This window comes from Sander lucioperca, chromosome 17 (genome assembly GCF_008315115.2).
Source record: "Sander lucioperca isolate FBNREF2018 chromosome 17, SLUC_FBN_1.2, whole genome shotgun sequence".
NCBI classification, from domain to species: domain Eukaryota; kingdom Metazoa; phylum Chordata; class Actinopteri; order Perciformes; family Percidae; genus Sander; species Sander lucioperca.
Window position 1 is genome coordinate 14067951 of NC_050189.1, and position 15022 is coordinate 14082972.

The following is a 15022-nucleotide window of genomic DNA, read 5'->3' on the forward strand; positions in this document are numbered from 1 at the left end:
AACGTGGCATAATTCAGCCAAATTCCTTTTTTGAGGAAGTCGATCCATTACTCGTCCAAAAGGTTTTCCAGAATCTTGAGCGAAGCTGTGAAGTCTCAGTGACGATGAAGGTGGCTACGAGTTACTTGCCATGGTGGTAGAACCTCTGCCCGCTCTGGCTGTGGGGGAGGAAGCCGTGGCGAGGAGCACCCTGGGGAGAGCTCTGAAATGGGGCCTGGTGATGGAAACATGGAATAACATGATGAAATTACCTGTATTTTTACAGTTTATTTTTTTTTCAGTAAATAGAGTGTACATCATCATAAACAAAGACATCATGATGGAAAAACAAAACTAGAAGATGGAAAATGATTTCTAAGCAAGACATGAAGTAGCCAAGCACATTCTAAGCACAGCACAAACGTGGGTTTGGGAGCAGCTCTAAAACAATACATTATAACCTCATAATCAGACTGGACCCAGCTGGAAGCCCAGGTAAAAGGTAAAATGTAAACAAGTGAAATGCAACGACAAAGGAAGCAATTGTCGCAGGTCTTAGCACCACTGCCCTCTAGTTAAAAAAAGCAAGCACAATCTGGTGGTCATGTGCAGACAAACCTGAAGGTCTACAGCCATGGCAGCAGCCCTGTGAGGCTGGGATGCTCATTACACACAAGAAGACAACACTGTTTGATGAGGCTTCAGGCTGACGCCAGAGGAAAAGCTATGATGAATGGTTTAATGAAAAGAGAGCTGTCTGTCTGTGTGTTTTTCGAGATTCACCTTTGCGGTGGGAATCTGAACCGCCATCGATGGTGTGGGCAGCAGCCCTGGAGCAGAAGGATGCATGGCTGGTGGATGCATAGGCCTCAAAGTACCCTGTGAGAATATCAACAAGACGGAACAAAAAAAAATGTAATCAGATAAGGAAGTGATGACCTGAAGTACAAGGCAGGTGAATAAAGCTTATGCCAGCTGCTTCCACCATTTAGACAATGGCACGTTAGTAAATATTTAAGCGCAAACTTTAATACATTTTATGTTCTGTCTGATACAAATTAGACATAATATTATTATCTTGTGTAGGACTTCAGCATTTTAAAACACTATCCCTCTTTTTTGAATACATTATCCAATACTTTTTTATCAAGTGTCTCAAAATTCTCAATTTGTGTAGCCTATGCTTGAATGAAGCCTATATATATATATTAGTAATGTGTTGATATTTCATTTCTTACTGCATCAGTAAAGCCAGACTGTTGGTTGGCGTGTTCAAGCTGCTTCTGGAGGGGTATTCCTGCTCCGGGAATGTATCCTGCATGAGATACAACGGTTACTATTTCTGATCAAACAAACAATCATTTACATCAAATACAGAGCTTACATTCAGGTTAGCAATGAAACAGCAGTGGGAACACAAGGACTATGACGACAACAACAACAGATGAACTGACCAGGCTGGGAGGTGAAGTGACCGTGGACGGGGTAGCCAGCCTGCTGGTGGGGGAGGTACTGCATGGCCTGAAACGCAGACGCACCTGTGGGAGAACAAAAGCCAAAAAGCTTTGTCTTATAACAATCACTGAAGTCCACTTTCATGTGGTTAAAATGATTGATTTGAGCATGTCACAACAAGCATGAAGGACAATGTAATCCCAAGGAAAAATTACTGAACTAGGGAATTTATTTCCGGGTTACAAAAAACCTGAAGATAAATCTCAGACTGTATGTACTACACTCCAAATCTTAATTTATTTCAACGCGCAAGTTTCCTTATATTACAGATGATGTGTGATCCCTGTCACTTAAACAGACAAGTGTCCTTTACCTCTGATCTGAGAGCTGCTTGCGAAACTGACAGGTACTGATGGTCCAGGGGCGTAGGTGGAGGGATGCTGGGCCTGAGCCACCCCGTAGGGCTCATGGACCCCTTGGCTCCCGCTGAACTGTCCGTGCTCTGCTGAGCCCGAGCTGAAACCAGGCGTCTGATAGTGACGTGCCTAAAAGCGAAGGAGAAGCAGGAGGAGGGTTGAATAGTGTAATACGCAATGCTTGCATCTCCATGGATTAAAAGGTGTAAAATGAAGAAAAAAGACAAATTCTAAGCGGACGAAGATGGATGGATGGAAATTCTAAACACACAGGACTCAAAGAAATTACATATCTCTGGAAATCAAGTATCTGCGGCAAGTTATTTTAGATAGATATTTTATGCAAAGACATTGGTTCTTTGAGTGAAACACCCCCTTTACTTACTGGAATCACAGACGCTGGGAACAGCTGTTTGTTACGTTCTCCAAGTAGCGCACCAGGTCGACTGTGGCTGACTGGACTGCCTAAGAGAGGCAAAGAGAAGGATCAGTTGACTAATACTAATAATGTCAAAAAGACAATTTTCCAGATAACCAAATAGGTTAGGCATAATACTTGAATACTTGAAAACTGCCTTACCTTGAATGCTGAGGAGGTGCTGCCCTGAGTGCATGGGCAGGCTGGGCTGGTAGCTGGCTGATGTCAATGTTGTGATATCGCTGGAAAGGACAAAAATGCAACTGAATACCAAAAATACTTTAAGTAAACTTCTGGGTTTAATAAAAAATTCTGTCATACCGTTATGTACTGAAAGTACTGAAAAGCTGCGTCATCCTTACTACCTCTGCTCCTTTCTGCGCCTCTTTTCCTCTTCATGAAGTACTTTCTTGAGCTGTAAGAAGAGCTGGTGTTTCTCTTCTTGGAGTCCCTGAAGTTTCTCCCCCATCTTCATTACCTAAAGTTTAGTTTGGGGTTGGGAATCATAGTATAAGAAAACAAAATTGCCATATATTTTTTGTCCCAAGACGGAAAAGCCACATGGAGTTGGAAGCACAGATTGCAGTTGAAATGTTTCATTTTTTTCCCAACCTGTTCTTTGGTTTCCTCCAAAGACATCCTCTCCTCTATTTCTTTTGTCCTCTTCCTCTCTTCCTCCTCTTTCATCTTCTGCTCCATCATTTTATCCACCTCTTCCTCCTCTGAAAGATTAGATAATAATGTTGTTCAGTGGTGGTGAAAAACAGGTTCAAATCCCTTAGTTAAAAAGAATTATGAGAAATAAAATGTACTTATGTATAAACTTCGATGAGAATATATTCATTCTGCAGAACTTAATAATTTAATTAATACGTATTGCACTATACTGAAATGGGTTTCTAAAGATATGTCCACCAATTTTGATAATTTTTTTTAAATGTCCTGCCTCCAATACCCATACTACCATGCTCTTTTTGTAGACCAGAAAAAGATTTAGTATGTCCCAATAAATAGTATGTAAAATGCAGTGTGCCAAAAATACCAGGATGTCCTACTGCATCCGGTCGGATTTTGCAGTATGCAAGCCAGCATGCTTTTCTGGCTATTCTGACCCACAATCCTTTGTGCAGCATATATTATTATTATATTTAGAAATAAAATGACATTAGCTGCTTGCTTTTATGGTTTCAGAATATCCTAAAGTGAATATTTTAGGTTGTGGAGATGCCTGAAGTATTGCACGTAGATCACACAATATGTAATAATCATAGTATTTCTGAGTGAGTACAGAAAGATACATACTTAGGAGAAGAAATAAGTAGATGCTGGGGTAGTGTTCTAAAGTTAGGAGGCAGCATTCAGAGTCATTATTGCAGAAGTAAAATAGACTAAATAAATAGGAATTCATGAAACGCAACCACATTATTTTTTAGTGACACGTAGTATTTGCAGCCAGTCACCAGTTGTGACAGTGCACACTCGGCTAGGCTAGTTTTAAAACATACTGCGCACCTTGTCTCTTGCGCTCCCTCTCCCTCATGATGTGCTTGTGGAGGGCTCTGGCCATCGCGTTGGACAGCTTGGGTCTGTCCAGCAGGGCAGGCATGGTAACAGGCAGCGGAGGGGCCAGCTGGTGTAGATACAGAACAGTGGTAAAATGTTACAAGAAATATCCGGGGTTCATGTAATGGTGTCGATTATCTATATCTCAATCCTAGTGTAACGTTAACCAGTAGAAATACCACAGGTGTAACAACGTCAAGGGTTAAAGGCCTAGGTTAGCTGCTATTCGGCTAACAGCTAAGTTAGCATTGTTAGATTTAGCTGCTGTAAACTGTGGTATAATTTAAGACGAAGATATGTGGAGCTTAAACATGCAAACCAGCGGCAACCTTTTTTTTTCCAACATCCCCAAGAACAAACGTTAACTGGGGTTAACGTTAGCTAGCTAACTGCTTAGCACTAACATTACGCATGTTATGGTAACGTTACGTTATCTATTCTAACGTTAGGTCTACTGTGGCGGAGTAATAAAGGACAATACATCTTACTTTTGTTGCTTTGAGGGTCGTTCAATAAGAACCTAACCGTCTTGCGGTTTTCAATTTGAGGTGAATTGACTGTGTCTGGAGCAGTTGAACAAGATACATTAAAAACATTTACCCAAAATATAAACAGACGAAAGGTTTTCAGCCCGGGTGATGATGTTGCGCTTCCGGGTGCAAAGGACACCGAATTGCTTTTTGGGAATTGTAGTTTCTCCTGTACTTTGGCCGAGACCTCAGCCATTTTTCTTTTTTCTTTTCCGACAGACTAGGCACTGATAGAGCATTGCTGCCTCCCACTGGTGATGCCTATTTTCCAATATAAGTGCGTTACCACAGTCATTCCTCAGATCCCCCAGTCTAAATAAGAAAACTTAAACATCCTTTCTTACTAGGATGCCTATACTATGGACACATTGTAAGCAGGGTTCAGAATTAGAGGGGCTGGTAAAATGTGAACATTCACTAGCCATTTGGCTAAAAATATTATTATAGATCTTAAAAGAATATCTTATATTTTTAAATGTCCACCATTTAGCTACATAATTGACATGGTCTTAAAAAAAAAATCTAGTTACTCACTTCTTATCTGACCAAGTCAATCAATTTAATGGCTAAATATCATAATGCAAGTGGTCTAACAGACATCCCTTATTCATTTTTTTAAAAGTCTAAAAAATTATATCAAATATGAATTTAAAGAAAACTGTAGTATTCTTAAGCAATTAACTACTATTGAGAATGCACATCTGAATACAATTCAGGACAACAGAGATAATCTGTTATAAGGTTATTAATGAGTTGTTTTTTTTCTCAGTCCATGGGTGGGCTTGAACCACCAACCTTCTGGTTATCAGCCGAAAACGCTTGCAATCTCATCGTCCAATCAAGGTATTCACTGTCCAATGTCAGATTGGATGCATGCCAATCACGGCGCTTCTTTCCAGTGTGAGAATAACGCTGGCTCAGAGGAGACAGGGAGGAGGGAGGATGTTGATGAGGGCAAATTATGCTGCTAATCTGTTTTTTTTTTCTTTTCAGATGGCTGTGTGATTGTGACATGGACACACATGGAGTAATCCACTGTGTGGCAGTGGATGACTCTGGCGTGCCAGGCATGGACAGAGTTGACAGCATAGATATAAACAACTGACAACAATAACTGACTTAGAACGCAGCTGGTCCGTTGGTAGCACTCATGTCTGTCTTTAATTGTGTCCAAGACTGTTTTCCTCAATTAAAAAAGTACTCCTAATCCTGAGATCTTATTGAAAGAAGAAAAGGTAGAAGTTGTCAACCATTTTAGGTTATCAATTCTAACTTACATTTTTTTATACGAAGTCATTACCATTATTATACTAGAATATTGCAATATTTGAGCTTTGAGAGGGAGTCATGGGTCCCGTTGTATGTAGCATGCACATAGAGTATAGGCTACTGAAGCTAGAGGTCCTTGGAGTTAATAAAAGTCCACACTATGGAGTTAAAGTCAAGTCTCTTAAAGATTAATTATTCACCAAGTCATCCGGTCGGTCAAGACATAAAGCTATATAGGCTAAACTTGACAGGAAGGGTATAACACATTGTAATCTGAAAAGGCTAACTAAAAACTGTCAGATAAATGAAGTGGAGTAGAAAGTGCAATATTTGCTCCTGAAAATGTTGTGGATTAACGTTATATTAATTGCATAAAATGGAAACACACGAGTAAAATAGGTTACAAGTACCTCGAATTTGTAGTTAAGTGCAGTAACGTTATTTAATAGTAAATGTAGGCTATTTACATTCCACCGATTAATGTTGGTTACCACCGCTTATAACTAATGTTAGCCTAGGCTACTTACTAGCCTACTGTAGCTACTCTTTAAAAAATCTCACCAGAAAAACGACAGCTTCCTAGCGTGTCCTTCCTAGAGCTGTGCTGTCTGAAGTTGCCATATGACGTAGGCTTATCTGACACTATACAACAAAATGATAAGATTGTTTGTGTGACGGATACGCCTAAATAGGCCTAAAACGTGTATGGCTAGCCATTTAATACGTTGATGAGTTGTCTGGCTAACGTTACTGACAGATAAACGCAGTAAAAATGCCCGCTGAGTTTGAGCATTATTCTTCCATTAGAAAAGTGCGCCGTGATTGGCTTACATCATAGACTGTATCCAATCTCACATTCGGCAGTGATGCAGCGTGAATGGCCTTCAACCAATCTGACATTGGACAGTGAATAGCATTGATTGGATGATGAGATTGGAGCTTCATCTACTCCTATCGATTAAATATTTTCAAGATAGAAGTAGATTTGTTTTTATCATACAGGTAACATAACACTGGTCCATAAATAGGTACCGTCCCTGGGTGGATTCGAACCACCAACCTTTCGGTTAACAGCCGAACGCGCTAACCGGTTGCGCCACAGAGACGAATCTGCTATAAAGGGGCGTGGCCTCCGTCTTGAATCCCCCTGAATCCCCCGTTGAAGCGTCGTGAACCACTTTCTTTATTTTCTGAGCTCACTAGATGGCGCTCTCTGTTCAAAGAAAAAGGTTAAAGGAATGGCAATTCAGTGTTTTCAACCCTTTGTTGAAGAGAGAGCCCCATCTAGTGGGCTCAGAAAAAAAGATAAAATGGTTTACAAAGCTTCATTTGACCATCACTAGCAAAGGTTATGCCATTTTCGAATCGATTGAACGCTCATACTGCAGAATACCAGTAAATGTAGTTACTTTGTGTAACAGAGCTATTGATTTACATATTTTTACCTTTGTGTAATTAATGTGATTTCCAATTCAGATTCTCAACAATAATGACATCGAAAAACTTAGTTTCCTTTAGGCGGCTTTATGAATTTCAACACCATCTATATTTATTGTTATATTTTTTCCTTGTTTGCTAAATATCAAGTTTGTTTGTTCAATATTCAGTGATAATTTATTTATATCAAACCAATTTTTCTTTCTTTCTATGGGGTACGCCCATCAAGCGGCGAGTTGAATGGAGCATCGCGCTCCCTAGCGTCACATAATGTTACCTGGTTATTTAAGAACCACACATCCCAGGGGTGGGCTCGAATAACCAACCTTCAGGTTAACAGCTGAAAGCGCTAACCTGCTAGTTTCCTAACTGGTTTAACAGACAAAAACTGCCGTCAAACGAACCTGTCATCAGTCACGTGTCTACAGTCTGTATCTTGGGTCAATTAATTGTAGTGCTTATGAAAGTAGTTTGCTGTTTATGAATGGATTACTTTCATAGTTTGTTTCCCGTGCTGCTGTAACTTTAACAGCGACTGCTTCTTATTTAACCCTCTACAGCATAGTGTTGCCCTCAGGCAACGGAAAGTTTGCTTAGGCCCCTTTCCAGTACTTGTTTTTTTTAAATGATTTCAACCAATTAGAATTTTCCAAAAAGTATCAAAGAACAGTCCAATAAGATGTGGGAGCAACTATCAAGCACCATTTGAAGGAGGGACTTCCTTTTCTGACACTTGGTCACAGGAGCACATGGAGTGAGAAGAAGGTAAGATTATTTGCTTTAGTAATCTTATTTAAAATGACATTAACTGTAAAAAAAAAAATATGTTGGTGTAAAAGAAGGTGTAGAGATGCCTTTTATTAGGTTTTTGGAGGGTTTTTTTTTTATTGTGCATGTTCAGAAATTCTGTTTTTCTTTTCGTTGCCTCAGGGCAACGTTGTGCGACAAGGGGGTTCTTTTCAAGGTGTCTTTGCAGATAATGTGTTTGCATGTATTAGTGCACAATATAAGCTCTCACTAAAGTTGTGTTCTATTTTCTTTATTTAATTCTACTTCTTTTACACATTTTTACAGAAAAATGGACACAAGACTGTTCTATGGTAGTAAAAAGCAGGATCCACTCGTTAGGCAAATCCCATCTGACAGTGAGGACAGTGAGATAGACAGTAGCTAGGTTATTCAAATGATAGGTTTATACAATAGACAGCATAAAAAATAGGAGTCAAATAACAAGTTGTAGTTATTCTTGTTGTGTTTTCATTGGCATTGGAAACTTACTTTTCATATATTTTTATAGACTAGAGAAGAGACCACATGCGCCTTTATGCCTTCAAGTCCCAAATTGCACACAGCCTGTGCAAATCCAAAAAAGATGCCAGGAAGAGAGGGCGAACCAGTGGTGGGATCTCCCAACAGTATGAGGAAAAGAGGAGGAAGCAGGGACCAACGGCTCCCATCCCTAACCAGGATGTCCGCTTGGACAATGTCTCACACTGGCAAATAATGTGTGACAGGAAGGGAAGATGCAGGGTTCCTGGGTGTACAGGAACACCCAAAGTGATGTGCAAAAAGTGCAACGTACACCTCTGTTTCACAGCAGAGAAGAACTGCTTTTTGAAGTTTCACACGGAGTGAACTCTCATTACTAGAAGTATATGACATGACACAACTCACTACATGATATAAACCTATGTCTGTATGAAATCCAAAATGTAAATGTGTTTCAGGTTATTTAACCCTTTCTGCTTAAATGATTTGTTGACATTTAAAAAAGAATTGTGATTTTGTATTGCTCTCTGAGCATTGTTTTATTAACTGTGAATTCATAATTTGCTCTATGATTCTGTACCGTTGTTGCACAACGTTGCTCTTGGGCAACAAAAAAATATTTTGGGGGGGGAGCCCCCCACCCAAAAAAAAAAAAGTTGTATCAATAAAATGTCCCCAAATGAACCAAGAAATGATGTGGAATATTTTTTATCATGTACCATCAAAATGTGTGCAGTAGAGGGTTAATTTGAATACAAGGACATACTGCTACTGATGTTGTGCCCTGTTTATTCTGCCAGTCATACTTTTGCTCCTAGTTTCTCTAACCTTTACCCATGGAAACTAGCTTATACAGTCAAATAAAGTTAATATGAGCTTTGCACAACTTGGAAAGGCACACGTTACTTAAGCAGCCACAGTAGCTGATATGACTGGAGAATGTTTGGTCTATCTGGTCAATTTGCAGTCCATACCACAAGGGTGAGCCTCTCTTTTCTCAGGAAAAACGTTACCTTTTTAATCCTGTAACAAACATGACCTAAGATATTCAATAAAGACAAGAAACAGATAACTTTTCCATCACATTTTTATCATGTATGAGTGGAGAGAAAGAGCCAGTAATGCAGCTGTATACAGAGTTCAAATCTTGTTTTGTTTTTTTAAAAAAAAGAAGACTTAAAAAAAGAGAAAATTGCACTCAGCTTTACAATACCTTTTAGAAATTAAGCCATCTAAAATTAACAATAACAACAACAATAATCATAGTAGCAGTCAACATAATAGTCTCACCACTGAAAGCAGAGGATGATTGTTTAGTCTGAAATCTATTATACTCCTTGCTAAGTTCAGATGCGGGGCAGCCCACTAAATTCTCATTCACAGACTCCAGTGGCTGGTGAATTTAAAAAATAAATCACCTAGCCAATTTAGTTTTTTTTTCTAGGAAAAGAACTGCTGCAAAACAGTTATCCTTTACTCTGCCAGACAAGAGAATAACCTGCCTTCAACTGGTAGATGCTATTAATTTCCTAACCTAAACTCAAAACAAACTTTATACTCCTGCAAGCCAACAAAGCAGACAAACAATAATCCATCTTTATTGTCAATGAGAGCTGATTTGAACTCACATACTATGCCTTTCTTCCCTTTACCCTGGGGTATCTATATTTACGGCCTAGTTCTAACATTATTTTATTATTCTTTCTCAGTTTTTTCAGTAAAGTTTGGTCAATTAACACTTGACACTAGAAAAATAACTGGCCACAGGACCACTTAACCAAAGTCGCTACTGAAAAGAAAAGTAGAGGCAAATACAATTCCGACTGCAGAATAATAAAGACATGGATGGGAGAGGGGTAATGTACGGGTGGTGAAAGTGCATTTGACATATTTACTCTGGGAACTCTAGGCTGCTGAGCTGGATTTAATATTTAAATGAATGAATGGTGGAGGTCTCAGAAAGGTGAGTAGTGGTTGGAGGGGGATGGTAGTGGGATCAGATTTCCCTTTGGCTGCTCCCGTACACACTCTCATCACTGTAGGCAATGTAGAGGAAAAAGTCCTCTTCGTGATGCTCCTGATAAAGAGAGTAAGGAAAAAAGATATTAGGACATTAAAAATGTAGAGGGAATCTCACTTTAATACAAGTGGGGACGGAAAAAAACAACACAATACGCTGATAAAGAGTCTGAGAGCAGGTCAGTGAGGTAGAAAATGACTCTTGCCTGGTACAACAGTCCCATGGTAGCTGAGGTGGGTGGAATGACGTTGTTTACAAAGAAGAAGAGTGCATCCTCAGCTCGCAAGTGGATTCTTTTCCGGATGAGGAAGTAAAACTGGCCCACTGTTAAAAGAGAGTAAACATGATTGATACAATTTTAGATATTACCGTATTAGTGTCTTTTAAATTGTGTCCAGGAACTCGGCACATTAGGGGTGTGAAAAAAAAAAAAAAAAAGATTCACAATTGTATCGCGATTCAAGCTCTACCGATTCAAAATCGATTCATTTTTTTTTTTTTTTTTCGTTTTGTAATGGCGTGTATACTATTGTCCTGAAATGAGTTTAGCTCGCCATTCCCATAGATGGCGCTGCGTTGAATTCACACTGACGCCTGGGCACTCTTGTCATAATCAAAAAAAGAACGAGTGCAGCAGAAATAGTTTAGTCGGCGCAAACAATGGCAAACCTCACAGAAAGAATTATTCAACCTGCTCCATCCTCATTAAAGGCGAGAGTTTGGGCACATTTCGGCTTTTATAACCTCGAGGGGAAGACGGAACTTGATAGGAATCATGCTATATACAGGCTTTGCAAAGCGAAAGTTAAGTATTTTGGAAACACCACAAACTTGAGAACTCACGTGGTACGCCATCACCCAGAGACGTGGATGAACAACAACCTAAAGTACCTAACGTGCCAGTCAACCAACGCACTCTTTCAATGCTCTAAACTCCCACTGAACTCTGACCGAAAAGCTCTTTTTATTCAACGGTTTTATTTTATACTTGAATTAAATGTATTTGAAAGCTGGCCAAAGCTTGGTACTTTGCAGTTTTTAGTTGCAAAAGTTTTTATTTTTGTATGAAGACATATAAAGTAATATCAAACTACATCTAATTTGTTGTGTTTCTTTTCTTTTAAATTGTATGTCTACTGCAGTCACATGGGAAAAGTAACTACATTTACATCGAGAATCGTTTTTGATTCGAAAATCGATTTTGAATCGAATCTTGAGCCTAAAAATCGATATCGAATTGTGACATTTTCTGAATTGTGCACACCTATGGCACATAATAAAGTATTTACCTGTCAGGTCGGAGGGGACAAGGTATTTCTTCTTGTCCAGATCTCCTATTCTAGCTTTGGGGGCTTTCTCCACGATTACCTGAAAAAAGAAAAACAAGATTGCACATTTCCCACTGAACAAAGGCTTTAATAGAGTGTTTCACCTTTTTAAGAAAAGCGATCTGAGAATACACAAAGTTATCAGTCAAGCGAGGACTGAAATATTTTTAAACCAGATGTTGCGTTTCATTTTAACAGCATATGGAGCCTGGTATTTTGTTTGGTAAATCAGAAATAATCAGTATAAATCAGTATATTTATGTTTACAATTCAGACCAAGGATTTAGTACAGTGGACTGGCCGGAGTGCAAAAATTAAATTACTTAAGTTAAGTTTCTTCTCTTTAGTCTAAAAATAGGACTACTACCTGCCCACACACCAGGCGGTAGCACGTCATTGTAGAGCTTAAGTGATTAGTCGATGGCTAGAAAATTAAACAGCAACATTTCTAACTATTAATTTAATTTTTAAGAAAAAAAATTATAATGGTTCCCGTTTCTCAAATGTGAATATCTTCTGGTTCTCTTTGTCAAAAATGTGTATTATACAATCTATCTTCAAGAGCCAGGGTGACGTAAACAAGAGTCCTGTTTGTTGACAAACTATTTTAAGGTGCGCTACTGTTAACGTTTCAACATACAGCCAAAAACAACACCCAGACCATAATCGATCATTACACACTTAAAACCGTAGTTATGTCTTTTACTGTAATAACCACCACGGTCGTGACGTTAAATTACCTTATATTATCTTTATGATTTAGTAATATTATCTTGATATAAATACACACACGGAATGATTACAGGATCACTAACGTTAGCTGGCCTGCTCGGTGCGGGCCGAAATTCTTTCTGGTTAACCTCTAACGTTAGCTTTGTAGCTAACGTTACCTGGTGTGCTGTTTACTAACGTGGCAGTCAACTATAGAGAAAGATAGAATAATTAGGTGGAGCTATAACTGAACAACATTATTATAGATAGATGTTATCTGCAAACACTGAATGTAATTAACGACAGACTGAATAGCATTAGCATAACAACATAGATCGCGCTACCAAGCTAACGTTAGCTACTTACAGGTACCCTGTCCGGATACTTCTTCCTTATTTTCTCGCCTTCGGACCGCCTTTTCTCAAAAGGGTGCTCTTCTTTGTACTGAAACTTCATCTTTAAAAGAGATGACAGACAACAAGTCGGTCACTCCGAGGTTGTACGATAGCGGTTTGTTCAGGGAACTGCTCAAATCGCTGACACACACGACAAAAACAAACGATGCTGCTAACTACTAGCTTTTAGCTCGCCACAGCTGTTTTCCTAGTGCGAATGTGGCGGAGGGATACAATAACAACATGACGTTGCAGAGAGTTTTGTTCGCAGAGTAGACTAAACTGTGGCTATCCCAGACCACTTTAACGGTAAATTCCGATAACCGGTGTTTATTTAAGATAAATGCCTTCTTTTGAAATTAATAATTTTTAAGTGGTTTAAAATCTAGGATGTCATTTTCTGTGGAACTATTTTATTTTGATCAACCGCGCGTACATATGTAGGGCAGGGCAGTGAAGAGGCAGCTGTCCTTGTCATATGACCGAGGCCCAGCAGTTAGCAGCTAGAGAAAAGAAACAAAAAATAACATGCGACATTAAACTGTATTTTTGGCTGTATAGGTTAACGTTGCTCTAAATCTGGGCTCATAGTAATTCAGCAGGTCCTCAGAAAAATGGGGAATATCGTAATTTAATGTGTATTCACTCATTATCCTAGCTCAGTGCTATTGGCTTTAAGTTGCGCAATTTCCGCTGTTGCCACAAAATCAGGGAAATAATAATTAAGTGGTCAGTGACATCATTATTCAGCCCGCTAAACCGTTTTATTAATCGATCAATTTTATTTGTGGAATAATAAAGGAGTCCAATTTTCTAGTCGGTCACTTTAATGGTTAATAGGCTACTGGTTTTAAAATAACTACTGTAGCCTACTAGTTTTGGGCATTTACAAATAACTACTCACTGACCAAATATGTTACTTAATTTTAACTGTAAAGCACGTGTCTATTCAGAGATTAAAGAAAAAAAGTAGGAGTATTTGATCTGATAATATACAGTACATCACAGTTTGCCATTCATATTTCCATGTCTGGAAACACTAATGGGAAAAGTTGCTAACCTGTACCCTACATTGTGCATGTGACTGATGACTCACTCTATCTACTCCTGACATCTTCACCTTAACTCCCCTCTGTACTTTGACAGACAGATTTCTTACATGTTAAAAATGACAACAATGTCCCAGTTCACTTCTCTTACTATGGAGACAGTTCTGAAAGTGAAACAACTCTCTGTTCAAACCAGAAAGTAAACTGATCATTTTAGGTGATCATGGTAAAGTTAAAGTTGTAATGTGCTGAGTCACTTGTTGACAGGATTTATTTCCAGTAGGGTTAAAAAAAAAAAAAGCGTTTAGAATATTAATAGTTAGACAGCAGCTCCAGGTTAACATGCAAGCTGTAGGCTACAGTAAAAGGTGAGTCTTACTATGAGGGTTATTGTGGGACTTTACTTATGACAGATCTACATCATAAATGGCAGATGTCATTTTAAACTCCATCATAAAAAGTGAACACTCAAATTTCCTTTGCTTCCTCCTCTCCTTCTACTGTCTCTTCACATTCTCTATAGACTTGGCCATTCTTGCTCCCTGCCAAATTATTTCTCCCACAAAAGCTCTTCATCATCAGTGACAAATCCCAAGTAACGCCTTCCCCTTCCAATGCAAATCATGATGTGACCCACAATAACCAACTCTCCCACAAGGCCTACTACAGATGTACGTTTGCCATTTCAAGCTTTTGGTTTTTACTTTAAAACCATTAGGAGTTGAGGTTTTGGAAAACAACAGCTAATATATACCAGTATACACTTGGCCCACCATAATACAGTTGCCTACCTCTGTATTAGAATGACTAAAATTAAGGAATGAATGTTAACATTTAAATGTCGAGGAAGGAAACTGCTTCTACAAAAACCATGTGCACTCACAGCACTGGCTGATCAGTAGATGTGCAATCATTGATAAATAATTTGAGAAACGTGCCTGCATGTTACGACTGAGAGGGATGAAAATCACAATGTTGTGGTCCACAACATAATTCAGTTTAAAAAAAAAAAGTAATATACACTTTTAAAGAGCATTTAAAAAAAAAAATTGCTAGAAAGTTTACTGGAAAAATAGAATTAATATATTTGCACAGATATCTTAAAAAAAGTAAAATTTTCCTATATTTACAAAAACAGGTATATACACTCAGCTGCCAGTTTATTAGACACACCTTGCTAAAT

The 15022-nt window shown here is 38.7% G+C and overlaps 2 protein-coding genes and 1 non-coding gene across 7 annotated transcripts; all 3 read right to left on the reverse strand.

The window, feature by feature from the left end:
* Positions 1–26: 26 nt before the first annotated feature.
* On the reverse strand, positions 27–4625 carry gps2 (G protein pathway suppressor 2). Of its 5 annotated transcripts, none has more exons than XM_031298416.2 (11): positions 4432–4625; positions 3781–3898; positions 2881–2990; positions 2634–2746; positions 2431–2510; positions 2236–2315; positions 1808–1979; positions 1434–1517; positions 1218–1294; positions 763–858; positions 27–214 (listed from the first exon to the last, which is right to left on the reverse strand). In XM_031298416.2, the coding sequence occupies exons 1-11, from the start codon at positions 4555–4557 to the stop codon at positions 122–124; spliced, it is 1149 nt and encodes a 382-aa protein (XP_031154276.2). In that variant the 5' UTR covers positions 4558–4625; the 3' UTR covers positions 27–121. The 5 variants fall into 5 exon arrangements, with proteins under 5 accessions (XP_031154276.2, XP_031154274.2, XP_031154275.2 ...); XM_031298414.2 differs by having other exon boundaries at positions 763–870; XM_031298415.2 differs by having other exon boundaries at positions 2631–2746.
* A 2037-nt stretch (positions 4626–6662) lies between these two features.
* On the reverse strand, positions 6663–6736 carry trnan-guu. The gene has a single exon. It is a non-coding gene; the product is annotated as a tRNA-Asn (tRNA).
* A 2674-nt stretch (positions 6737–9410) lies between these two features.
* Positions 9411–13028, reverse strand: gabarapa (GABA(A) receptor-associated protein a). The gene is made up of 4 exons (XM_031298447.2): positions 12762–13028; positions 11646–11724; positions 10562–10680; positions 9411–10413 (listed from the first exon to the last, which is right to left on the reverse strand). Exons 1-4 carry the CDS (start codon positions 12849–12851, stop codon positions 10333–10335), a joined length of 369 nt encoding a protein of 122 aa, XP_031154307.1. The 5' UTR covers positions 12852–13028; the 3' UTR covers positions 9411–10332.
* Positions 13029–15022: the final 1994 nt, after the last annotated feature.

What these genes read in the sequence shown, in the direction of transcription:
- gps2 (XM_031298413.2), bottom strand. Translation starts at nt 4,557, where the DNA reads ATGGCTGAGGTCTCGGCCAAAGTACAGGAGAAACTACAATTCCCAAAA. An exon ending in GAGGGAGCGCAAGAGACAAG is followed by an intron (nt 2,991 to 3,780) that starts GTGCGCAGTATG and finishes CTAATCTTTCAG; the next exon opens with AGGAGGAAGAGGTGGATAAA. An exon ending in TCCCAGCGTCTGTGATTCCA is followed by an intron (nt 1,980 to 2,235) that starts GTAAGTAAAGGG and finishes CTTCGCTTTTAG; the next exon opens with GCACGTCACTATCAGACGCC.
- gabarapa (XM_031298447.2), bottom strand. Translation starts at nt 12,851, where the DNA reads ATGAAGTTTCAGTACAAAGAAGAGCACCCTTTTGAGAAAAGGCGGTCC. An exon ending in AGTATCCGGACAGGGTACCT is followed by an intron (nt 11,725 to 12,761) that starts GTAAGTAGCTAA and finishes TTCTTTTTTCAG; the next exon opens with GTAATCGTGGAGAAAGCCCC. An exon ending in TGTCCCCTCCGACCTGACAG is followed by an intron (nt 10,681 to 11,645) that starts GTAAATACTTTA and finishes CTCTTTTAACAG; the next exon opens with TGGGCCAGTTTTACTTCCTC.